General features: G+C 50.9%; 1 protein-coding gene and 1 long non-coding RNA gene across 3 annotated transcripts in view; one reads left to right on the forward strand and one right to left on the reverse strand.

Moving 5' to 3' along the window:
- Positions 1 to 12,274, reverse strand: part of LOC103558600 (uncharacterized) — a 34,667-nt gene extending 22,393 nt beyond the window's left edge. Inside the window, exon 1 of the long non-coding RNA XR_546771.2 lies at positions 12,153 to 12,274. This is a non-coding gene — a long non-coding RNA (uncharacterized lncRNA). The remainder of the gene's footprint in view (positions 1 to 12,152) is intronic.
- CILP (cartilage intermediate layer protein) lies at positions 11,679 to 25,690 on the forward strand. Of its 2 annotated transcripts, XM_008531701.2 has the most exons (10): positions 11,791 to 11,986; positions 12,608 to 12,716; positions 13,670 to 13,840; positions 15,732 to 15,824; positions 16,453 to 16,722; positions 17,985 to 18,164; positions 18,551 to 18,865; positions 19,655 to 19,763; positions 20,467 to 20,624; positions 22,613 to 25,690. In XM_008531701.2, exons 3-10 carry the CDS (start codon positions 13,762 to 13,764, stop codon positions 24,979 to 24,981), a joined length of 3,573 nt encoding a protein of 1,190 aa, XP_008529923.1. In that variant the 5' UTR covers positions 11,791 to 11,986; positions 12,608 to 12,716; positions 13,670 to 13,761; the 3' UTR covers positions 24,982 to 25,690. The 2 variants fall into 2 exon arrangements, with proteins under 2 accessions (XP_008529922.1, XP_008529923.1); XM_008531700.2 differs by lacking the exon at positions 12,608 to 12,716 and having other exon boundaries at positions 11,679 to 11,986.

Below are 25,690 nucleotides of genomic sequence, written 5' to 3' on the forward strand. Positions count from 1 at the left end.
GAGGTAAAGCCACTTGGCAGAGGTCAGAGGGCACATGGAAGGGGTGGAACTGGAGTCTCAGATGGAACCAGGCAGGTGGCTCCCTGCTTGCCTTGGATCCAGGCTTCCTGTGGGATCATGAGGCTGTCCTGAGAGCTTGTCTCCTTTGGTCAGGAAGACATTTCTGGCACCTCTTTCTCCAAAGTGCTAGGCTGGGGCTCCTCCAAGCCCCAGAACATGGGGGGTCACCTCCACTCACCCAGCCCTGTGTTCCTCTCGCTGGAAAGGCGTGCCCTTTGGTGAGGGAGAGGAAGCATTTTTTGAGGTGAAGTGTTGTATAATAGCCAGGAATGGAAAATATTAAAAGCCCATGGGCACCAACAAGGTTCGCGCCAGGGCCAGAAAGTCCAGAAAAGAGAAGAAAGGCTCCTTGCGGTGGAGGCCCTGGGGCTGGCGGGATCAGCCAGGCTGCCCACACCCTGTATCCCAGGCTGCTTCCATGTTTAGGGTTAGAGCAAGCCTCACTTGGGCCAGAGGAAGGTTCTGTGCTGGTGACCCTGAGAGGAAAGCCACACCAGTGTATTAGGTATGGTTTACTTCTCACTCCAAATGGGATGGTGGGCACAGGGGTGTGGGGCCATTGAGTGTGGAATACCTTACTGGGAGCACGTGCGGCTAGGCCAGCCCAGGCCACCTACAGGTTCTGAATGTTCTGGGTGTTGGGATGTGGAGAGAGTGAGACATGGTCCCTGTTCTCTGGGGGTTTCACCATGGAGATGGGCAGGCAAGAAAACAAAGTCAGCAGAATGTGATACTCCTCTCCTGGAGGAGTGCACAGGGCTTGAAGAAGACAGAAGAGGGGCAGTTAGCTCAGCCCTGGGCTATGAGGAAGGGTTCCTGGAGGAGGTGGTACCTGGCTGAGTCTTATTACAAATAAATACAATAGATAGAATAGATAGAATGTGCACAAAGCCGCTGTGTGGGTAGATGCCCTTAGAAACCTATCTCTGTGTGTTTGGAAAAAAAGACAGTTACAGATGCACAAGCAAATGGACTCATTCTCCCCATGGAGCCCTCTGCCATCTCTCCCTTTCCCATTGCCCATCACAAACACACTAAGGTTCAGAAACACTTGTAGTCACAATTACATATAAACACATACACACGTACAAGGTAGTGGAGAATGTACCAGAATTCTTCTCAGTGAGAGCTGTTCCTGGAAGAGAAAGGTTTTAATAAGAACATGGGGTAGACGATGAGGCCTCTGGTGCCTGAGGATCTGCAGGGCCAGGCTTCAGAGGCTGGGAAGGCTGCCCTGCTGAGAACAGGGAGAAGAGTCTGGAGGAGGCCTAGGGAGCAGCGGTGGAAGCAGAGGAGGAGGGAGCTTTAATCCTCTAATGCTCTCATTTTGCTGTGGAGGAAACAGGCCTAGAGAGGGAAAGTGAAATGCCTAAAGTCACACTGCACCTGGGCATCAGAGCTGAGTGTGAGCATCTACACATCCGGACACGCCCAGTCGGGCCTGTACGCTCCCACATAGCCACTTGCACTACACAGTTATGCACACAGACACTCCACTCCACAGACACAGGCACTGGCCCCAGGGCTGCCGTCATTTACACTTCAGGCTGCTCAGATGCCTCCTTAAGCTGGAGCAGCTGATCGTGCCCGCCTGCCCACTCCCACCTCCGCTCCAGCCTTTATGGATCACGAGGACCATGGTGGGAAGTAGAGCATTCGGGAACTTGGGGTCATACTGTCTATAGGTCTGCTCCAAGCATTCCCTGGAGACTCCCTCAAGCAGGGCAGGAGGTTTACCCCAGAACTGACTCAGAGCTGCCCCAGCACCAGGGGTCAGGGCTGGGCCTACATCCTCCAGGGAAGATGTCTCAGGGCAGAGCCAGAGGCCTCACCAGTCTCAGAAGTGGGACTGAAGTTCCCGAGCTTCACATCTTAGTGAGATGCCAGGGAGCCTACTGGAGTGCAGAGAGGAGCCCAGATGTGGAACAGGGGACCTGGGCTCCTCCCTGGCTCTGCCCCTCCCTCCATGAACGGCCTTGGGTAAGCCCTTTCCCCTCTTTGAGGTCTATGGATTTATGACGTTGAGCCAGGTGCTGGGGACACAGAAACAAGTAAGACATAGTCCTTGCCCTTCATGAGTTCAAGTGAGGAAAGACAGCATTCCCAAGTGGAGCAAAGAGCTCTTCAACTCAGAGTGGGGCCAAGTAGGAAATGCTGAGGCTGGGGCTGGGGCAGCTCAGAGGGAGGAGAGGGGTGTGGGCTGGAGTGTTCAGGGCATGTGTGTAATGTTTCAGGTATGAGAATAAACCCTCAAATCATGCTGGTAACCCTCACGGTGCCACAGACCGTGGAGCCTCTTCTAGCTGAAACTGCCCACCCACAGCCCAGTAGTCGGGGAAGCAGTACCACCATGGTGTTTGGCCAGGAGTGGCCACTGATTGGCTCAGGCTGAGTACCTGACCTAAACCCAGCCCATCCATACACCAGCTGGTGACTTGTGAAGGGCTTCATGAGAAAAGCTCCATCCAATAGGGGTGGGTGTGGGAACTACCTGAGCCAATCAGAACCGTTCCCGCTGAGATTTGAACTAAGAAAATGCAGGAGATGGACCTGTCAGGAGCGAGGGGCAAGGGAAATTGCCACATAGAGAGAAGCAGACACATAGGAGAAATACCAGGCAGCCTGTGTGAGAGAGGCCTGCCCCAGAGTTGCCCAGCCCAGCTCCTGACTTTGTCTATCTTTACAACAAGCCTCTTTTTTTCTCAGAATGACCTGAGAGTTATCATTTTGTTCTCTGAAATGCATAACCAGTTAAGGAGCCCCCTCATCTCCCTGGCGTCCCAGAGAGCAACCAGCTTTATCTTGTATGAGAGGCCACTGTGAGAAAATGGAAAGATCAGAGGACTGGAAATTAGGAGACCTGGCCTGGGTTCGAGCCTGAATCAAGTCCCTAAGCTTCCGCAAGTGCCTGGTCTTGGCAGAAGTCTCGTTTACCTTGCACAGTGTCCTTTCTCCTTCGCTGATTACGATCAGGCTAAAATGAAAATCAAGAGCAACTTTGACAGGTGAAAGCAGCCAGAAAGGTGGAAGCAGCTGATGCTTCCCAGGGCATTCTCCTCCCTCTGTCGGACGGAGGCTGGTTGATTGGGTGTAGAGGATGCCAAGCCTCTCTGGCTGAGGAGCCTCCTGGGAGGTAGGGGAGTCAGTGGAGAGGAGGGGCTGTGCTGGACCCAGGACTGTGACTTGACAGTCACGGCAGTCTCCTGGTGCAGGTCTCAGCAGACTCCTGTCTGAGTACTGGGGACAGCAGAGGGGCCGTAAGGAAAAGCTAAAAGAGCTGTTCCAAAAGTCTGTGTCTTATTTGGGCATAAGCAGTTCTGTTTGGGGTCAGGTAAGAGAGACATTCATTTCTGCTATGCTACTGACTTTGTGCATCACAAAAGCTCTAGAGTCAATGCCTCAAAGAGCCACAGTCTTTAAAAAAAAAGGTGGGGGGGAGTTAAACAGAGAAAGGATAGTCTTGTCAACAAATAGTGACAGAACAATTGGACACCCACATGCAAAAAAAAAACCTTGACCCATGTTTTGTACCATATGCAAAAACTAGTTAAAAATAAATCATAGACCTAAAGGCAAAACCTAAGACTAAAAAACTCCTAGAGAAAACATAGGAGAAAATTTTTATGACCGTGGGTTAGGCCAAAATTTCTTAGATCCAACACCAAAAGCACAATCCATAAAATTAAAAAATTGATAAACTGGATTTCATCAAAATTAAGAACTTCTGGGGGCCCACCCTGTGGTGTAGTGGTTGAGTTCGCACACTCCACTTTGGAGGCCTGGGGTTTGCCACTTTGGATCCTGGGCACGGACCTATGCACCACTTATCAAGCCATGCTATGGCAGGCGTCCCACATATAAAGTAGAGGAAGATGGACATGCATGTTAACTCAGGGCCAGTCTTCCTGAAGAAAAAAATTAAGAACTTCTGCTCTTCAAAAGACACTTAAGAAAATGAAAAGACAAGCTACAGAGTGGGAAAAATATTTTCAAAACACTTATCTGATAAAGGACTTGTATCTAGAATATATAAAGTACAGGCAAAACTCAATAATAAGAAAGCAATCCAATTACTAAGTGGGCAAAATATTTGAACAGACACTTCACCAAAGTAAATATATGCATGGCAAATAAGGGTATGAAAAGATGTTCAACATCATTGTCCACTATAGAAATGCAAATTAAAACCACAACGAGAGCACAGCCACCTCCACTAGAAGGGCTAAAAACCAACCAGCAATCGAACATGAAGCTTTGACAGTATCAAGTGTTGATGAGGATGCTGAGCAACTGGAACTCTCATACATTGCTGGTAGGAATAGAAATGGTACAATCCCTCTGGAAAACAGTTTGACAGTTTCTTATAAAGTTAAACACATACTTAACATATAACCCAGCAATCCCACTCCTAGGTATTTATCCCAAAGAAATGAATAACATGTTTACACAAAAATCTGTACACAAATATTTATAACTAAAATGTAATTGCTAAAAACTGGAGACGATCCATCTGTCCTCCAACTGGTGAATGGATAAATAAACTGTGGTATAGCTGTACCGTGAAATACTACTCAGCAATAAAAAGGAATGAACTCTTGACTCATGCAACAATGTGGATGATTATACTAAGTGAAAGAAAGCAGACTTAAAAGGCTCATACCAAAGGATTCCATTTCTATGACTTTCTTGAAAAGGCAGAACTACAGGGAAAGAAAACAGGTCAGTGGTTGCCAGCAGCTGGGGATGGAGGGAGGGGCTGACTACCAAGGGAACTTCTGAGGTGATGGAAATATTTTTATATCTTGATTGTGATGGTGATTACATGATTCTTTGCATTTGTCAAAAATCATAGAACTGTACACTCAAAAGGGTGAATTTTATAGTATGAAAATTATGCTTCAATTTTTAAAAATGGGGTTGGGATTCAAATTCCTTTTTCCCTTTCTTTGCCTTCCCTGTCACTACCCAACATCCTGTCTTCCAAGCTCTTGTTCTCCTGGGAAAAAAATGCCCTGATTCAGCCACCGTGAACACTGCTTTGCTTCTGGGAACAAAAGGCCAATCCACTAAGAACTGTCTCTGCAGGCCCACGTGTCTGACGCTTTCCCTCTGTCCCACCCCGTCTGGCTAAGCCTGCTCACCAAGGCCTCTCTAACCTCCATTTCCCCTTCCCTGCCTGCTCACCCTGGTCATCTGGAGTTCTAAATCCTTACAGCCCAGGTGCTGTGTGGGCGAATGATTCTGCCTGGGAAGAGGGAGGTTCCTCACATTCAAATTTCCACAGCTCTAGCCCATAAAACAGCCATGTGTCCAGGGAACATACAGCCAGAGAGAACATCTACCCGCGTCTGCCTCACCTCATCCCTGAGCAAGGCTGCCCCCATCAGTGCCGCGGGTTTTTCTGGGCTGCCAGCATCTTGGTCAGAACTGAAGCTGTACCACACCCAGAACCACCTGGGGGCTCTGGGAGAGTCATAAAAAGAGGGCTTGGGTCATGGGAAGCAAGTGGCAGAGTCTGTTAGATGCACCAAGGTGAGCTTGATGACCAATCAGGACAAACGCATCACGTTGAGTGTGACTAGTCGGGGAAGAGAGTGTGAACACTCTTGAGATGACATCCTGGTAAGTGTGCACCCCCTAATCCTATGCAAAATCGTAAATGTGGATATTCCTGAGAAACACAGGGGGCACTGTGGGGACACTCTGATGTCCACATATAGAATGTGAACTCCCTGGTTTATGCAGTAAACACTACAATGTCACTGGGTGTGAGCAAACTGTAAGTGTGGTGAAGACTCTCTGGTGGCTATGAGCACGGCATGGCAAGCTAGGTGAACATCATGGTGACACAGCAGGAATCCCATAGTGAGTGGCAAAAACACTGGGACATGTGGGTGTGAACACATTGTGGTAAGCATGGTGAGCACTAGAGATGCTGCGTGTGAGCATAAGGCTGTGACTATGTTGAATACACTATAGGGACAGTGAGGTGACTCTTTTTTTTTAAGCTCGAGGAGTATTCTGTGATGATCACCTAAGCATATTATGCAAGGTAGAGGGCTCTACAGGGCATATTTTGGGGTATCTGCCATTCACAGGGAATCTGCTCCTACCTACAACCTGCGTGGAATAAGCATACCCTTACGTGACCAGGTGCTGACCTGCAGGTGCAGTATATGCAGCAACCAGTGTGGCGTGCATGGTCCTGAAGGTTTCTTTCTTTTTCTTCCATTTTCTAAGCTGGAGTTGTTATTATAGTTGTTCAGTTTTATACAACTGTTCTGGGATGTGTTGATATGGTTACAGGGTGGGGAGTAATCATACATGGGTGGGTACAAAGGGACAAAGGGAGGGTAAACTCTGAGGTTGACAGGGGCCTCTTGATATCAAGACTCAATTCCTGAAGTCAAGGTCAATAGTTAAGACATTTCAGATCAACTCCTACTAGGAAAGGGGTGCTTGTGTTTTTAGTGGGTACATGTCATTTTTTACTTTCTGGGATCCATTTTTCCTTCTTCTGATGACAGCACCACAATTTTCCTTTGTGAAAAATCAGTCCGTGTAATCCCAGTGAGGCTGATCTACTCCTGGCTCCAGTAGTGGGCTTAGCAGAGCTTTCCGTCCCATGGTTACAAGGACTGGATCAGGAATGGGCCTGAGAGCCTTCCCCAGGACTTTTGCTAGAACAATTGGGGAAGAGACACTCTCTTTCCATGGAGATTTGAGATGTGCTAGGAGGGTGCCTGAAGCTTCTGGAAGATACTGCATGGGAACAGCCTCTGGTCCACTTACTTTTGCTGTGTTACAAACTACCCCAAGTCTTAGTGGCTTAAATGACAATCATTTTATTATATTTCATGGACTCTATAGGTCAGGATTTCATGTAGTACTTGAGTAGGCAATTCCGCTTTTTGTGACATGAATGGAAGCCAGTCAGTGGCACTCATCTGGTAGATGGGCTGGTCTGGCCTGGAGGGTCCAAGACAGCTACACTCGCTTGTTTGGTGCCTTGGTGGTGAGGGCTGGCAGGCGGGCTCAGCCAGGACTGCTGACCAGAACACCTATACCAGGCCTTTCCAGTATGGTGGTCTCAGGGTAGTTAGACTTCTCACTTGGCAGCTGGCTTTCCCCAGAGCAATTGTCCCAAGAGATTCAAGTGGAAGCTGTTTGACCTCTTCGGACCTAGCCTTAGACGTCCACTTCATTCTTGGAAACAAGCAAGTCATACGCCAACTCAGATTCAAGGGGAGGGAAATTAGATTCTATCTCTTGATGGTATACTAGCACGGTCACATTGTACCAGAGCATGCAGTGAGAGCTATTGTTGCAGCCATCTTTGGAAAACACAGACTGCTATGCCCTTCTGAGAATAAAACCATCTCAGAGGCAGTAGTTGAGATATGGAAAGAAAACAGTCCTGATGATGTTTTCTGAGTATCTAGATCCAATTTTCCCCAAGATTTCAGTTATGAGAGGCATCAGATGCCTTTTCTGCTTAAACCAATCTGAATTATGCTTCTGTCACTTGCAAGTGAAAGAGCTTTTACTCTTAGTGTGTGTATCAGTTGTCTATTGCAACATAATAAACCGTTCCAAAACTCAGTGACTTACAACAGTGATTTCTTATTTCTCATGATTCTGTGGGTTTCGCTGGGATGTTCCTCTGCTGGTCTTACTTGGGCTCACTCATGCAACTGGGGTAGAAAGGATAAGATATTCACATGTCTGGCTGTTGGCTGGAGGCCTCAGGTCTCCTCCATGTGGTCTCTCATCCTCCAGTAGGATAGACTGACTTCCTTATATTTTGGTCTCAGGACAGTGTTCCAACAAAGCTAAGGTAGCAAGGTCTCTTGAGACCTAAACTCCAGAACTTGTACAGTGTCACTTTTGTCATATTCCTTTGTTCAAAGTAAGTGACGAGGCCAGCCCAGGTCAAAGGAGTGAATAAATAGACTCTACCTCATAATGGGAAAGTTGCAAAGGATTTGTGGTCATATTTAATCCACCACAGCATGACAGATAGCTGGATCGTGTTAGGTGGGAGCATCTTTAGATTTAGTGTATGTATAGGAAGCAGGGTGTGTGTGCCAGTCAAGCAGAGCCAGACTGTTCTAGGCATGTTCTTACTGAGGAGCATACAGTGGAAATGTGACTTCCATGGTGGCTCCTCTGAGCTGAGGGCCCTATGACAAGGTCTGCACTAGCCCCCTGGTTCCCAGGGGCAACTTTGAGTTGACGTCTGAGTGACTTCACCTCTCTGAGCCTCAGTTTTTCCTCTGTAAAATGAGTGTGATCATTCCTGCCTCACAGCTCGGCTTGTGAGGCTGCAGATGAGATGATGACCATGAATGTGCTTTGTAAATTAAAGAGTGCCATCCACACGTGACTGAACGTTATTATCTGAGACTCAAGAAGGGGTAATCAAGGTGGGCCTGGGTGGTCAGAGAGGGCAAGAGGGAGGAGACTGAGATGGAGCTTTTAAAGATGGGGGACATTCACACTGGTGGGGAGGAAGGGCTGTGTTTCAGGATGAGAAGCTGAGGAATAAAACTGTAAAGGCACAGAGGTGGAACAGTGACAGACTGTACCCAGGACAGGGAGAACAAGGTGGGGGGCGAGCCCTTCCACTACCCTGGACTCTGGGTCTCTGGGCTCCCAGGTACTGGGTCAACAGCCCCTGATGGTCACTCGGAGCTGCAGTCAAGTCCTCCAGTCTCCGGGGCTCATCAGCTGCCTGTCGCTACCCAGGCTGGCAAAGGCTCTCAGGCCACAGTGGGGTGATGATGGGAGCATGAGAGAGGTGGTCAGGCAGAGTGTCAGAGACAAAGCACCTTCCTCTGGAGCCACCAGCACCAGGTCAGACCCCTCCCAGTGTTCCTAAGCTCCTTTCCCCTCAGCAGGGTGGGGACCCCTGGCCAGGCTTGGGTCACAGATGGCCTGGCTAAACTGGGCTCCAAACCCCTAATCCCCTGGACAGGGATGGGGGTGATTTATGGGTTTCTAGTGTGTTCCAAGAAGGAGCTTGGAGCTGCTGCAGACTAGCCTGGCCTGCAGAAGCCCCAAATGGCTACTCATGGCTGGGGCTGACCCCTCCAGGCCAGGCCCTGGACTGTCCGAATCTGTGGCTGCCTCCCAAGCCCTGTCTATTCTGGGGTCCTGGCTGATGAGAGCAGCAGCCTCTCCCTCAAAGGAGTCCTGGGAGGAGGAATGGGGATAGGCTCAGATTCACCCAATCTAGCCCTGAGCAGCTGACAGCTCAGTCCCACTTGGGGACAGGAAAGGATTCTTTGATGGGGTTGGGGGAGGTCAGCTAGAGGGACGCAAATGGCAGGGCTGGAATCGGAACCCAGGGATTCTAGCTCACAGTCCCTCAACCCCGTGCCCACCGTGACAACACCCGCTGGCCACTTGGGGCTAGGTAAATGGTGGGGGGACCTCTGTGTGCTTGCTGGGCCAAGCAAGGAGACACAGGTAGGAATCATGGCTTAAAGGGCTCCACTTTGCCAAACCTTCACCCCATGGGGTACTGTGCCTCCCACCACATAAAGAGAAGAGAGAGGTGCAATTGGAAGCGGGGGTAGTCCTCTTACACCCTGGGGTTCATAGACTGGAGAGCAGCTGATTACCCTGACATTTACCTCTGGACCTCTGGTTTACCTCTCCCCATCTTCCTCTCCCATTTACCTTGCTCTCCTAATCCAGCCTTGGTGATCCCATTGCTTCTCTGGCCTCCCTCCTGACCCCTGGCCAGACTCCTTGGACCTGTCCTTCCTTCCTGTCTCTCCTTCCCGCAATGTTTGTTGTCAGCGTCTTATCAAACCTTGCAAGAGCTAGTGGGGGCCTCAGAGCTCACTCAGACAAACTTCTGTTGCACTGGTGGGGACACAGAGGCCCAAGGTCACTTGGGGCATTGCTTGTCCAAGGTCACATATCAGAATCAGTGGCAGAGCCAGGACCAAGGTTTTGACTCCCAAGTTCCTATTTTTCTCCTGTTCTTTGATCTGGCTATCGCAGCTCAGCCTCTGTCTGTCTGTTCATCTGTTCTTGGACCAGCAGAATTCTTATGGGCTTCACTCAGTTCAGACTTCACCTTCAAAGTCAAGGCTGAAGCTGCTTCATGGCTTGGCTCTGACAACAACCTGGACCAGACTGGGGCTGGCTAAGGCTCTACGGGCCAAGGGCTCAGGGCGGGGAGGGAGACCAGGCTCCTGGAGAGAAAGCAAAGCAGAGCTGTGCCCCAGGTCTACGTGGGGGCTGTTGCTGCTCAACAGCCATTCTCCACCCCAACCTGCTCTGCCAATAGCGCCTATCCAGAGCGATGCTCAGAGGAACAGAGCTCCTAAACCCCTGCTTACACACACACACACGCACATACACACACACACACGCACATATACTCACACACAAAGAGAAAGACACAGACATAACAGCATATACATAGACACATACATACCAAGAAAGGCAGAGACATGCACACAAGCACACCCACAGCTCTCTGGATGAGGGTTTGCATTGCTGCACTGTGGGATCATTCCTGCGTGAGGCTCTTTCCTCTGAGTGCAAGGGCATGTCTCTTCTTTTGTGGGCTCCCAGTGCCCAGCTTAGAGCCTGCCGCATACAGGAGCTCGATGAGAGTATGTAGAAAGAGTGAGCAAGTATGGAGTGCCACAGGGACCAGGCCTCCATCTCCAGACCCTGGCATGAGGCAGGAAGCCCAGCCCAGGCCAGAAGAGTCTGGGACGTGACGCAGGCCCTGGCAGCTCCTGCTGTGGTTCGCCTAGTACACCCCCTCCCCATCTTCTGCATCCAACTGGGACTCTGTCCTTGTGTGGTCCATAAACCAGCAGCATCAACATCACCCAGGAGCTTGTTAGAAACGCGAAGTCTCAGACCTCACCTCAGATCTGCTGAATCAGAAACTCTGGGTATGGGGCCCAGCAATCTGTGTTCTAAGAAGTCCTCCATGGGATTCTAATGCATGCTGAAATTATAGAACCACTGCCTTAGACAACAGGCAAACTGATGCTGGGGGTGGGGGGCGGTGCTGGGAAGTTCTGAAGCACAGGCAGCTGCTTATGCCACCTATGGGTGAGGCTGCTGTTCATATGCTGGTGGGCACCCATACCTGAATTCAGACACGTACTCCCACTCACGCACATATATGAGCAACTGGCAGGGTCTCAGAGAGTCCACATGCAGGGGTTCTGTGGTCCAAAGGGCGCAGACAGGCACTCAGATGGCAGTAGGTAGGGTCAAGGAAGAACTGTTCTCACCAGGTGACATCCTGTGCCCTACAATTCTTTTGTTCCTTGTCCCCTCTGAGGTTCTGAGTGCTCCCTCAGAGGCCAGAAAAGATGAGTAGTTGTCCAACTCAGACCAGGCACCCTCAGCTGAAAGACCAGGTGACCCGTGTGCCTAAGAGTTTGGAGTACGTGCTAAAACTAGCAAAGTTCTTTCTCTGCATGGGTGGGCGAGAGCCCGGGGAATGTGGGGGATCAGCAAGCACAGCTTAAGACAAGAGCACACACTCTCCTGAGCCACGAAATGCTGCCCGGATGGACGCAGAATTCCCCTGGGCCCCTTCCCTTCGCTGCTCCCAGTGCCCATCTCAGCTCCCCACCCATCTCTCTGCTCTGTGGAGCCTCAGGCGGCTGCCCACCTGGCCCATGACCAGACCCTGAGGCATCTCCCCCTGAGGATCTGGAAGTGAAATCCCAGTGTCTGGGAGCTGTAGGGGATGTGGGGAGGGGAGCGGGAGGCTGAGCTTCCTCATGCTCAGATCTGGTTTCTCTGCCGCTTCCCGTGGCACACTGCCACAGGCTGAGCCACCAGCTGTGCTATATAAGGCCCAGCGGCTGGACCGCTGAAGAGACGAAGAAGAGGCGAAGACTTGGACCCTCAGCTGAGGAGTCCCACTCAGGACAGGGTGAGCTCTACTCCTATTCCCCTCACCCCATCCCTGCACCCTGCTGCCCACCCAGCTCTTCCTGTTCTCCCCTGACCACCCCTTATCTCCCCCAGAGAAGACTCCCCTTTCTGCTTTGGAGTTCTCTCTTTTCTCCCATTGGCCCCATGTTTTTTCCCTCCCTCACCTGATGTCAGGGACCCTCCAACGGCCCCAGTCAGGGTCTCTGTACCTCTGGGCGCCCTGCTTCTTCCCTGCGGTCAGCCAGTCTGCTTTGTCCAAGAGTTCTGAGAGGCGTGGGGTGGGGAGACTAACCAGCAGAGCATATGCTGAGGAAACTTCCGTGGGCTGCCAGATGGGAAATGGTTTTTCCACAAGGTGCCTCAGGCCTCCTCGGCCTCCCAGACAGTCCTGGAGCGGGCTCAGACTGAATGCTGTGCAGGCCTGCAGAGCACTCAGCTCCCTGCTCAGAGCCCGAGAGCTTGGGGAAGCTGGAGACCTTGGGAACCCTTGTGTCTCTGTTCCCTGGGCTGAGAGACAGGTGGTGGCAGGGTTCGTGGGCTGAGAGATAGATGGTCTGCAAAGTGGGATTGGTCTGTTCTTCCTCTGGGACAGCCAAGTAATTTTGAATCTTTTTTCCAGAAAGGAAGAAGCTCCCCTTTCCCACCACACCCTGGATTTTGGAGGTTGAAGGGAACCACTTTTGAATCTCCAGGAACTGTTCAGATTCTGGGTTGGCCAGAGCTCTGGGGTGAGAGAAAAATGAGCAGGAGCCTGGGCTGGGCTCCACGGGCCCTTGTTCTTACCGCCAGGCCTGCTTTCCTCTCACTGCTCCCGGTCAGCAGTTACTGGGGACCCCTGGCCTCTCACACTGCGTCCCCTCTGCTCTCCTTCAGCAGGCTCCTGGCTGTGTAACCGCCGGCCAGGCCTCAAACAAACAGGCCAGAAATGTGTTCCAGCTGCAGCCCGTGCACATCTGGGAATGTGTTCATGGAGGTGATGTGTCTGAAGCATCTGCATCCTCCAGCTTGCCTGCCCTGTGAGGGGCCACAGTAGTCATGGCTGGGGCTGCACAGCCTTAATATGTAGCCCTTTTGTGCATGAGTGTGAGCCCCACCAAGGGGTAGCAAAGCATGCCCCCAAGCCCAGGTCTGGGAAGTGTTTAATGAGTCACCCAGAGGCTGCTGGGTGTGACCCCAGGCCCCTCCTCACTGGCAAGGAATCTTCTCACCCCTATTCTCCTTTGTGCCCCATCTCGATGTGGGGCTCTAGTGCTTGGACCCAGGGTATGAATCCAGGCCTGCCTCATTTGAACTCAGATTCTGAGCCTCTGCATCTCCCAAGCTGCCTGGATTCTCAACATGGGCAGGTGTCACCTCTCACAAGACTTCATTCTTCCTTCTACTCCCCCCAGCCTTTTCTTTTGTTTTGCTAAGGAAGGTTTGAACTGAGCTAACATCTGTTGCCAATCTTCCTCTTTTTGTATGTGAGCTGCCACCACAGTATAGCCACTGACAGATGAGTGGCATAGGTCTACATCTGGGAAAGAACCTAGGCTGCTGAAGTGGAGAATGCCAAATTTAACCACTAGGCCACCGGGGCTGGCCCTACCCTTCCACCCTTGACAGGTCAAGAAATAGTTCTGCTCAAGCCATAAGAGGTGACTTAGAAATGTGGGACCTGATGAACTTTGTTTCTTTGTAGGCCATTGGATCTGAGAGACTTCCCAGGGTACCACATTCCAGGGACGACTCGACTCTCTGAAGCACCCTCAGCCATCTCTTGTCACGTTCCCCATGGGGCCTGGGGGAAAGATGGTGGGGACCAAGGCCTGGGTGTTCTTCTTCCTGGTCCTGGAGTTCACCTCTGTGTTGGGTACAGGCTAAGTATTTGCTATCTCCCGAATCCCCACCTTGCCATAGTGAAGTCATGTCCGGTCTGGGACCCACCTACGCATCTGCCTTGAGCACAGCAATGCCCTTAAGACCTGAGGCTGGTTTATAGACTTACTCATAATTTATACCCTGCTTCTTTCCCCAAAGGATTTGAGATAGTTCCCAATATTAAAACTCACAGATCAGAATCTTTTAAATAAGGAGAGGGATGAGCTGTCATTCAGAGAGAGGAAAAAAGGGTTACTACCTGTGAGTGCTAAATCTGGCTCTGAGCTTCAAGGGAACCAAAGCAAAAGGGGATCACAGGGGTCACTGAGTCCTCAGAAGCAGGTTTGGGGTTTTGTCTGGTTTTAGTTTCATGAAAATTCTTCTGGCCTAAAGTTCAATTTCATTTAGACCCTGCAGCCAAATTTCACGGACACCAGAACCTTTTCCGGTCTCCTTGTCCTTGGACCCCATCCTCTGGGGACGCTGAGTCCTCAAAGGAACGGAGAGAGAGAATTTGCCTGGTGGGCTCCCTGAGGTATCTGAGCATTCGAGGCCCCAGCACCACCCTGTATACTCTCCCCAACCTCCCCTTCCTCTCCTGATTTCTAACCACATACGCAGGTTAAAAAAAAAAATTCTCAAACCCCTCTCTTAAAACAGCATGCACTGCAGGCTTTGTGACCACAGACGCAGGAACAAAGGCTGTCTCAGCCTCTGGCCAAACCCAGTGTGTGCCCACCTCCTGCTTTGCTCTTTCCATCCTGACAGCTGCTGTTTGTGAAGATGATTAACATTCAACCATCTGAGGGGAAATCAGATTAGTTTGATTAAAAGAGCTCCTATCACCCCAATTAAGCAGTATAGAGAATTCTGATTTGGCTCCTCACGCGAGAGTTAATTGCCTTTCAAAGCTTTTGCAGCCCTCTGCTCTCCTTTCTCTTTCCCGTTCTGGAACCCCCCAACCCAGCCTCAGGAGAGGTGGGGCTGGAAGCTGCCTGTGGCCTGAGGACCCTGTATTCATCCTCAGGCAGTTGCCGCCACCCTAGGGTCAGAAAATTGAGGACTGCTACCCCGATTAGGCCATATGAGACCTTTAGAGGAGGGTGGACTCCCAGAGCCAAACTTTGCCCAAGGGAAGGGAAATGGATATCTATTGTCCAGGCATTGAGCTAAAAGGAGTTGCTACCACATATGCAGCAAATACTATGTGCTAGTGATTGTGCTAAGTGGATTTTATGAATGACATTATGTTATCCCCACAATCCTCTATGGCAGGAACTCCTATCATCCTCATTTTATGATGAGGGAATAGGGGTCAGAAAAGTATCTGGCCCCAGGTCACACAGTTAGGAAGTGACAGCCTCTAGAGCTCATGCTCTCCATCTCCGCACACTTCAGAGATGTTTATTTGTGTTACCTCATGGAGTCCTCATGCCAACCAGACCACACTCTGAGGTGGGAATTAACATCTCCGTTTTGTAGCTGAGGAAAATAAGGCTGCATTCTGCCAAGAAGGACAGGTCCAGACCCTAACGTAGGAGCCCCTGCCCACTGGCTGCTCAGCAATGTCTAATGATACATTTCTAGAACAAAAAGAGAACTACCATTTGTTGAGCATGCACTACATGCCAGGTCCCCGCACCCTGAATATGCACCAGGGCCCTATGGTGCAGTGATTATTAAATGCAGCCCTATTTTACGGGGAAATAGATTTAGAGGAATAAAGCTTTTGTGAGGTTGCACAGCCAATAAGTGGCAGGGTCGGGATTTGAAGCTATGTCCAGTGCTTATGCTCCATCTACCACAACACACTGCTTCCTCGCATCTTGAAAGGCTGGTAGCAGGACAAGTTCTGGCCTCTCACTTCTCCTCCTGGCCCTCAGGGAGGCAGACGATGCTCATCCAGTCAGTGAGAAGAGTCCAGCCTGGGAAGAGGACCCTCAGCATCTTTGCCAAGCCTGCTGACTCCCCGGAAAGTGAGTTGTGGCTGGAGCAGGGAGGGGTCTTTACTGAGCTTGGCACAATGTCGGGGTTCCATGGAAACCCACTTTTTCAAGGCATTTGGCCTACATCTATGTCCAGGCAAAGGGTCCTAGTATATAGGACAGCTCAGAATCCCGAAGCTGCCTGATATATCCCAGGAATTGTTGGGACCAGAGCACAGGCTGGTAGGGAGAGAGGAGGGGAGATGAGGATGGAGAGATAGCAGGAGCCAGCTCACCAGCACCCTGAATGCCTGGCTAAGGGAGTTAAAGCTGGGAGTGTTGAGGTCAAGCCACATGGAGAAATCTCACCCCGACAATGTTGGGGATGGGTGGGGATGGGCCCAGGGGGAACCTCGAGGTAGAGAGACCAGGCAGGAATTTACTGATATGATACAGCCAGGTTGCTCAGAGCTCTGATGGAGCCCTTGGCAGCGCGAGGTGCTGAAGGGTAAGAGGTGGGAGAGATGCTGGAGAGGGAGATGCAATGGGGCCTGAGACCAATGGGAGGGTAAGTGAAAGGTATGAGAGATGACTCCCAGGAGCTGAGCAGGAAAGGGGAACTAGAGCTCACCTGGGGCTCCAGGGCCTGGCTCCTCCTCACCCTGACTCTATCTCTCAGTTCCTGGCGAGTGGACGACGTGGTTCAACATCGATCACCCAGGTGGGGAGGGTGACATCGAGCGGCTGGATGCTATTCTCTTCTACTATGGAGACCGTGTGTGTGCTCGGCCCCTGCGGTTGGAGGCTCGGACTACTAACTGGACGCCTGCGGGCAGGACTGGCCAAGTGGTCCGTGGCAGTCCCCGTGAGGGCTTCTGGTGCCTCAACAGGGAGCAGCGGCCCGGCCAGAACTGCTCCAATTACACCGTGCGCTTCCTCTGCCCGCCAGGTGAGCCTGAACAGCCCCCACCCCCTGCTTCCCACCAATCTCGGCACAGGGAGAGGCCAGGACCTGCCTCTGGCCACAGGAACTCTGGATATCACACACGTAGATACGCTTCAACTTGCTAATAATAAGCCACCGTGTCATGAAAGCCGTAATCTTCCCAACAGTGTTCTGTGTTTATGGGCCCTCTCCATTCCATTGACTTTGCTGAGTGCATGTGCCCTGGTGGTGAAGACCACAGGCTCTGGAGTTGGGCTGTGTGGTCCAAATCCCTGGCCTACCAACTGAACTGTGTTCCTTAGGCAAACTTTTGAAGCTCTCTGAGCCTCGGGTTTCTCACATGTAGAATGGGGGTAATGTCATAGGGGCTTGATGAGGATTAGATGAGGTAATAAATGTAGAGGGCTTAACCCAGGTGAATGAAACTGTTAGTTTCATTATAGTTCCTATGTGCCAAGCACTGTACTAGTTATCTACATTACTCAACATTTACAACTTACAGGAGGAGTCTCTATTTTGACAAGTCACGCCAGGTTCAGAGAGGTTAGGTCACTTCTCATGATTACACAGCTGCTAAGTGGAGAGCTGAGATTTAAAACCAAGTCCGTGTTTGCAGAGTCTAAGAGGTCATGCTCTTATGTCCTCCTGCCCACACTGGATAAGACAGAGCCAGGTGCAGGCTGCCCACTTCTTGGATGGACACCCTCCCCTCTTGGAATTCCGCCAGGGACACGGCCTGATCCTGCAGGCCCAGGCGGCAGTGGTGTCATCTGGAGTGGGAGCTCAGGCTGTGCAAGGTCTCCTGGGCCAGGTCTGAGGGCCCCATTCTTGCACAGAGGCCTCAGCCCAGAGGTGAGGAGGGTTGGCAGAAGAGGGCATGATGTCTGAGCCACTGAGGTCCCAGGCTCTGACTTCTCAGGGAGCCCTTCTGCAGGAGCACATGGCTGGTCCCACACTGGAGGAGAGGGAAGATGGTGCTATGCCTGCACATCCCAGGACAGCACACCAGAGTCCCAGTGATTGGCCAACAAGTCCCTCTCGGGATCATCCCTAGCCCAGATGGTACCTTTGTGCAAATTAGAGACACCACTTCCTCAAAACTCTTGACTTCCATCAATTGGAAAACTCATTGCAGTAACTATAAATATCAATGACATCTGTGACATAAACCCTGTCTCTGTGAGAAAAAATAGCCTCAGGGGTCAGTTTCCCCACAGAGTCCCCTTGGGAGGGAAGTCAGGCCACCTGCTGCTCCTGCTTTGCAGGGTCCCTGCGCCGAGACACAGAGCGCATTTGGAGCCCGTGGTCTCCCTGGAGCAAGTGTTCTGCCGCCTGTGGTCACACTGGGGTCCAGACCCGCACACGCACCTGCTTGGCGGAGACGGTGTCACTGTGCAATGAGGCCGCCGAGGAGGGCCGGCACTGCATGGACCAGGCCTGTTCAGGTACTACCTTTGCTCTTGGTACTGGGCAGGGTATGGGGCTGAGGCTGAAGCAGCCTAGAATAGGTTAGACTGAGAAGGATTCATTCATTTATTCAAGTAATAACTGAGCATCTATTATGTGCTCTGATGGGAGATATAGAGGACAATGTGGGAGCACAGAGCAGGGTCAATTATCATAGCTTAGGGGAATCAAGGAAGGCTTCCTAGAGGAGGTGTCCTGAGCTCAGTCTTAAAGGATGAGTACGAATTAGTCATGCAGGCTGATAAGGAAGGTTAACAAAGGCCTAAGGAAGAGGGGAAGCATATGTGAGTCCACCAGCTGGGATGTGGCTGAAGGAGGGTCAGAATCCATATAAGCCCTCCTGATGTGGCCCCTTCTTCTACAGCCTGTGACATGACCTGCTCCATGGGCCAGGTGAATGCTGACTGTGATGCCTGCATGTGCCAGGACTTTGTGCTGCGTGGGGCTGTCTCCCTCCCTGGAGGTGCCCCAGCCTCAGGGGCCACTGTCTATCTGCTGACCAAGACGCCTAAGCCACTGACTCGGACAGACAGCAGTGGGAGGTTCCGAGTCCCTGGCTTGTGCCCTGATGGCAAAAGCATCCTGAAGATCACAAAGGCCAAGTTTGCCCCCATCAGGCTCACAATGCCCAAGACTCGCTTGAAGGCAGTCACCATCAATGCGGAGTTCAAGAGGGCAGGTACTTCGGTTCTCTGGGGTAGGGCTGGGGAGGAAGGCTGGACTTATAAATAAAGAGATTACAGTGCTAAGAGCTGGCTTCCCAGCTTGCCCAGAGTAAAACTCAAAATTCTTACCATGGCCCACGAGGCCCAACATCATCTGGCCCCCCATTACTTCTCCGCTCTCCTCTCATGTTACCTTCCCTTCTGCCTCCACTGAGCCACTCTACTCCAGCCACAATGGCCTCCTAACTGTTCCTCAACACACAGGCACACTCCTGCCTCAGGGCCTTTGTACTTGCTATCTATTCTGCTTGGAGTGTTCATCCCCCAGATATTGGCATGGCTCGCTCCCTCAAATGTATGAGTTCTTCCTTGGCCACCTTATCTGAAATAGTCAATTACAATACAGTGTGAGGCTTGGAGGTCATAGAGAGAGAGGCAGGGGGAATTCAGAAATGGTACAGAGTGGCCAGGAGATTCTGCTGGAGGCAGCAGATCATAAATATTGCACTATTCAAAACAGCCAGCTTTGTCCCAATAGCAGTTCTTGGGAATCTTGGCTGGCACAAGGTCCCATTTGTTCTCCACTGCCCCACCCAGATGCTGCTTGAAAGGTCATGGGAGTAGATTCCAGGCTGAGGGGGTGAAGAGGGTGGATTCCATTCTGGACCAGCTTCATTATTGGAGAGGGGATAGGGGGCAAGGTGTGAAGTCTTAGAATTTTAACAGACAACCCCAGGGAACATGGCTCTGAAGAATCTGTCATAAAGAAAAACTAAAACACCACTTCTCATCTTCTGTCCCAGAGACTCCATACATCGTGATGAACCCTGAGACAAAAGCACGGAGAGCTGGGCAGAGCGTGTCCCTGTGCTGTAAAGCCACGGGGAAGCCCAGCCCAGACAAGTACTTCTGGTGAGTATTCTGCGAGCTGCCTTGCCCAGGTCTCCTCCTGGAAACCAGAGCTTTCTTGCATTGGGTCTGGACTTATTAATCATAACAATAACCCACAGAATAAAGTTACAAGTAAGGCCCTGGTGTAGAGCCCGGAAGTTGGCACTTACAAGTGGGGGCCAGCAGGGTTGAGGCTGCCTAGACAACCAGCAAGCCCTGTCGTTGTCCTCTTGAAGCTGGGGTCCCCACAGAGCAGCTCTGGCCTTGGGGTCCTGACTTGCATATCCTTTGGGACACAGAACAAGGTTCTTCAGTGCTGCTTCCCCCAACAAAGGCAAACAAAGCCAGAGTCCCCAGTGGCTGTGGGTCCTTTCCCCTTCACAAACATTTTACAGCCACTATCTTGTTCACCCCTCCCAACAATTCTGTGAAGTCAGCTAGGAATCATTGCTTGCATTTTATAGGCCAGGAAGCTGAAGCTCAGAGAGGTGAGACGGTTTGTCCCAGGATCCATAGCCAGTTAGCGTTGGGGCTGAGACTCAGAATCAAGTCCCCTGACTCCCAGGCCAGTCAGTGCCCTTGGATGGGCCGAGTCAAAGGTGGTGTCGGCATCTACAGGGACCCATCCACTATCTGTCTCCCTGGCTGCTTGCTCCTGGTACTGTCCCCAAGGATTCCTGCCCTCCCACTGCCCCCTCAGGCTGTGCTTCTCCATCCCTTGCAGGTACCACAATGGCACGCTGCTGGATCCCTCTCGCTACAAGCACGAGAGCAAGCTGGTGCTGAGGAACCTGAAGCAGGACCAGGCTGGGGAGTACTTCTGCAAGGCCCAGAGCGACGCTGGGGCTGTGAAGTCCAAGGTCGCCCAGCTGACTGTCATAGGTAGGCCTGTCAGGGTCCCTAGAGGGCCCCTGCCAACAGGGCTGGGGAGCACCCCAGAGGGCATTAGTGAGTAGTAAAAACTTGGGCTTTTCTGTGCCGTACAGAGTGCTATGCCCTCCAGGACACAAAGATGGCATAGACCCCAATCCTACCTTCACAGAGCTGCCACTCCAGAGGGGTGAAGAAATGCAGATAAGAGACAAATAAGTAAAAGTAGAGAAATGCAGCTAAAACAGGAGATAAGGGGCCGTGGACTCTATAGAGGAGAGACAGAGACACCCCACGCATTAGTGACTGTGGATGGCTGCCTGTGGGAGCAGCATTTCAGTGGGCTTAAATAGGGGTTCTCAGCCTTGGCAGCCCATTGGGGTCACATGTTGAGTTTTACACCATGGTCTTACCCCTAGAGAGTTTGACATCATTGTTTTGGGATGTGGCCTGGGCATGCACAGTTTGAAAGCTCCCTTAGGTGATTCTAATTTGCAAGCAACATTGCGAACCCCTGGTCTTAAAGAATGGCTAGGGACTGTGTATATGGAGGTGAGGGCATTCCACATCAAGGCACCAGCATGAGCAAAGGTATAGAAGTGGGAAGCTGAGGGGGCTTTACAAGAAAGGGTGACCTGATTAGAGCTGGCTCCAAGGAGTGGGATGGTGGCGGAGAGATTGGCGGCCAAGGCCAATCAGGAACCTGTACTTGCAAAGTGAAGGGGAAGGAGGATATCTTAGTAATTGGCCTAAACAAAACCAAACAAAAGGCAGAGGAAGAGAACATTTATTGGAAGGATTCTTGAATATTTCACAGACTCCAAGAAGTTGAGCAACAGACCTCAGGACAGACAGGACACAGGACACTTGGACTTTGGTGGAGGAGATGTGGAGCCCTGTCAGCAGTGGTTCCCAACCCATATTACCTACACGCCCTGTTTGTCACAGTTATTTTTATTTTTTATTTTTTGGTGAGGAAGATTGTCACGGAGCTAACATCTGTGTCAATCTTCCTCTATTTTGTACGTGGGATGCTGCCACAGCTTGGCTTGATGAACAACGTGTAGGTCTGCGCTCAGGATCTGAGCCCGTGAACTTCGGGCTGCTGAAGCAGAGCATGCAAACCTAGACACTATGGCACTGGGCCAGCCCCTGTCACAGTTATTTTTAATACTTTAAATTTTAAAAATATTTTTACTATTCTGATGTTAAATTTACAGGTAATAACACAATTATATAGTTTTCAAATAGATATGCTCATGGCCCTAACTATACCATAAAGGAGAAATTTTTAAAAATCATTTTAATACAAAATAGTCTGTATTTCAATATGTAAACACTTTGGCATAATAATACAAGAATGCCAGCCAAGAGGTCAGACATCTGCACTGAAATCCAGTCACCATGAATGTGACAGCTACAACTGCTGGTGGATAAGGGGTATCATTTTGGTGGTTTACATTCCTTGGGTAATGTTGTTGTAGGTACGTGGTTTTTCTAAGATAAGGAACAACTCTCGGTATTGTTCCAAGCTAAACAAAGTACAATCTTAGCTTGATTTATATGGTAGTTTCATTGTTGAAAAATTCAATGTATGTTCAAAGCCATGTAAAAAATCCTAGGCTCTGATAATTTTAAACAGGTTTTCTACCTACGTGCATGGCTGGTGGGATATGTGAAAGTCATAGAGGACGGAGAAAAATTCTTTATGCAGAACAGCGCCAGGCATTGAAGACACAGAGCAGCAATACCCGCTCCCTGCCCACAATATTCAAGATTCCTCCAATGAAAACCACTACTCCAGTGGTCTCAGTAACCAACTCTGTTTCCACATGTATTAAGTGGGTTTAATAATAGCCGTTGTGTTTCTCAGAGGAATTCTGTGAGAATCGGGATCACGGATATGCAAAACCATCAAGCACTGCAGAGAGGTGACGTCAAGGTGCCCTTGGTGTAGGATGTGAACTTACATTTAATATCCACACCATTTCCCTCCACAGGCCCTGATGAGACTCCTTGCAACCCAACCCCTGAGAGCTACCTTATCCGGCTGCCCCATGATTGCTTCCAGAATGCCACCAACTCCTTCTACTATGATGTGGGCCATTGCCCTGTCAAGACCTGTGCAGGGCAGCAGGATAATGGGATCAGATGCCGGGATGCTGTGGAGAACTGCTGCGGCATCTCCAAAACAGAGGAGAGGGAGATCCAGTGCAGTGGGTACACACTGCCCACCAAGGTGGCCACAGAGTGCAGCTGCCAGCGGTGTACAGAGACCCGGAGTATCGTGCGGGGCCGTGTCAGCGCCGCCGACAATGGGGAACCCATGCGCTTTGGCCATGTGTACATGGGGAGCAACCGTGTGAGCATGACTGGCTACAAGGGCACTTTCACCCTCCACGTCCCCCAGGACACTGAGAGGCTGGTGCTCACATTTGTGGACAGGCTGCAGAAGTTTGTCAACACCACTAAAGTGCTGCCCTTCAACAAGAAGGGAAGTGCAGTGTTCCATGAGATCAAGATGCTTCGACGGAAAGAGCCCATCATCTTGGACGCCATGGAGACCAACATTATCCCCCTGGGGGAGGTGGATGGTGAAGACCCTATGGGTGAGCTGGAGATCCCATCCAAGAGTTTCTACAGGCAGAATGGGGAGCCCTACACAGGAAAAGTGAAGGCCAGTGTGACCTTCCTGGATCCTCGCAATATTTCCACAGCCACAGCTGCTCAGAGTGACCTGAACTTCATCAATGATGAAGGAGACACCTTCCCTCTTCGGACATATGGCATGTTTTCTGTGGACTTCACAGATGAGGCCACCTCAGAGTCACTTAATGCTGGCAAGGTGAAGGTCCACCTCGACTCGACCCAAGTCAAGATGCCAGAGCATGTGCCCACGATGAAACTCTGGTCACTCAACCCAGACACAGGACTGTGGGAGGAGGAAGATGACTTCAAATTTGAAAGCCAAAGGCGAAAGAGAAGGGAAGACAGAACCTTTCTGGTGGGCAACATGGAGATCCGTGAGAGGAGGCTCTTTAACCTGGATGTCCCTGAAAGCAGGAGGTGCTTTATTAAGGTGAGGGCTTACCGGAGTGAGAGGTTCTTGCCCAGTGAGCAGATCCAGGGGGTCGTGGTGTCTGCAATCAACCTGGAGCCCAGGGCTGGCTTCTCCTCCAACCCCAGGGCCTGGGGCCGCTTTGACAGTGTCATCACAGGCCCCAATGGGGCCTGTGTGCCTGCCTTCTGTGATGACCAGTCCCCTGATGCCTACTCTGCCTATGTCTTGGCAAGCCTGGCTGGGGAAGAACTGGAAGCAGTGGAGTCTTCTCCTAAATTCAACCCAAATGCAATTGGCGTCCCTCAGCCCTACCTCAACAAGCTCAAGTACCGTCGGACAGACCATGAGGACCCACGGGTTAAGAAGACTGCTTTCCAGATCAGCATGGCCAAGCCAAGGCCCAACTCAGCTGAGGAGAGCAACGGGCCCATCTATGCCTTTGAGAACCTCCGGGCATGTGAGCAGGCACCACCCAGTGCAGCCCACTTCCGTTTCTACCAGATTGAGGGGGATCGGTATGACTACAACACAGTCCCCTTCAATGAAGATGACCCCATGAGCTGGACTGAGGACTACCTGGCATGGTGGCCCAAGCCAATGGAGTTCAGAGCCTGCTACATCAAGGTGAAAATTGTAGGGCCATTGGAGGTAAATGTGCGATCTCGCAACATGGGGGGCACCCACCGACAGACAGTGGGGAAGCTGTATGGAATCCGGGATGTGAAGAGCACACGGGACAGAGACCAGCCCAATGTCTCAGCTGCCTGTTTGGAGTTCAAGTGCAGTGGGATGCTCTATGATCAGGACCGTGTGGACCGCACACTGGTGAAGATCATCCCCCAGGGCAGCTGCCATCGAGCTAGTGTAAACTCCATGCTGCACGAGTACCTGGTCAACCACCTACCACTGGCAGTCAACAACGACACCAGTGAGTACACCATGCTGGCACCCCTGGATCCACTGGGCCACAACTATGGCATCTACACTGTCACAGACCAGGACCCTCGCACAGCCAAGGAGATTGCACTTGGCCGGTGCTTTGATGGCACATCTGATGGCTCCTCCAGAGTTATGAAGAGCAACGTGGGAGTGGCCCTCACCTTTAACTGCATAGAGAGGCAGGTGGGTCGCCAGAGTGCCTTCCAGTATCTCCAAAGCACCCCAACCCGGCCCCCCACTGTGAGCACTATCAGAGGAAGGCTGCCCTCAAGGAGGCAGCAGCGGTCAAGCAGGGCTGTCCAGCGCCAGCGCAGAGGGGTGGCCTCTCTGAGGTTTCCTGGGGCTGCTCAGCAGCCTCTGAAGAACTAAGTCTTGTGATACTTCTCCCCCCACATCACGTGACAGCCATTGTGAGACTGACGCATAAATTGTCACTTGGTTAATTTAAGCACATCTGTTCTGGTGCAATTTGCTTGTTTGTTTCTTTATGCCTTTACTGTCTTTGTCTTGTGAAACTGATTGGCACGTAGCCCACAAAATGGCAAAATAAAGCCTCTTTGTCCTGTTCTTTAAAAGAAACACAAGAAACTGGCCATTGGCAAACCCTGTGGCTTTGACCATCTTCATTTAGTGCCATCAATGGAAATGTCCTTCCTTTTCTTTTTGCATGGTTTTGCCCACCTCTACATAATGATAATCTGATGTTGAAGATCAAATAACCAACATAAAGCATATTTCTTGACCTTGCTCCACAGGACATAAGCAAGGCCTCCATCAGAGTTCATACATATAAATGGTGGTAAAATAAAGGAATAAACTACAATATTTTTACTTGAAATGTAAATAACATTGATTTCTTTGCTGAATCTGGGACTCTAGTGCACATTTGATGTTAAGCTATTGAATATAGGGTAATGATAGTTTCTCTACCAAGTCTGGAAAGAATGTCTCCTCGTACCCACAGCGGCACTAGGTTGCCAGTTATATTAGCACGTTCCCCTTTACATTTGCCTTTGTTCTTGCTGGAAGCCCAGTGTAGCCTAGAGCAGATGTCAATAAATGCACATTTTGTAATTAA

The sequence above is a fragment of the Equus przewalskii genome, chromosome 1 (genome assembly GCF_037783145.1).
Source record: "Equus przewalskii isolate Varuska chromosome 1, EquPr2, whole genome shotgun sequence".
Lineage (NCBI taxonomy): Eukaryota > Metazoa > Chordata > Mammalia > Perissodactyla > Equidae > Equus > Equus przewalskii.

Excerpts from the sequence above, each read along its gene's own strand:
- CILP (XM_008531700.2), top strand. The coding sequence starts at position 13,762 with ATGGGGCCTGGGGGAAAGATGGTGGGGACCAAGGCCTGGGTGTTCTTC. Across the intron at positions 15,825-16,452 it reads GCCTGCTGACTCCCCGGAAA|TTCCTGGCGAGTGGACGACG; the intron begins GTGAGTTGTGGC and ends TCTATCTCTCAG. Across the intron at positions 20,625-22,612 it reads CGCCCAGCTGACTGTCATAG|GCCCTGATGAGACTCCTTGC; the intron begins GTAGGCCTGTCA and ends TTCCCTCCACAG.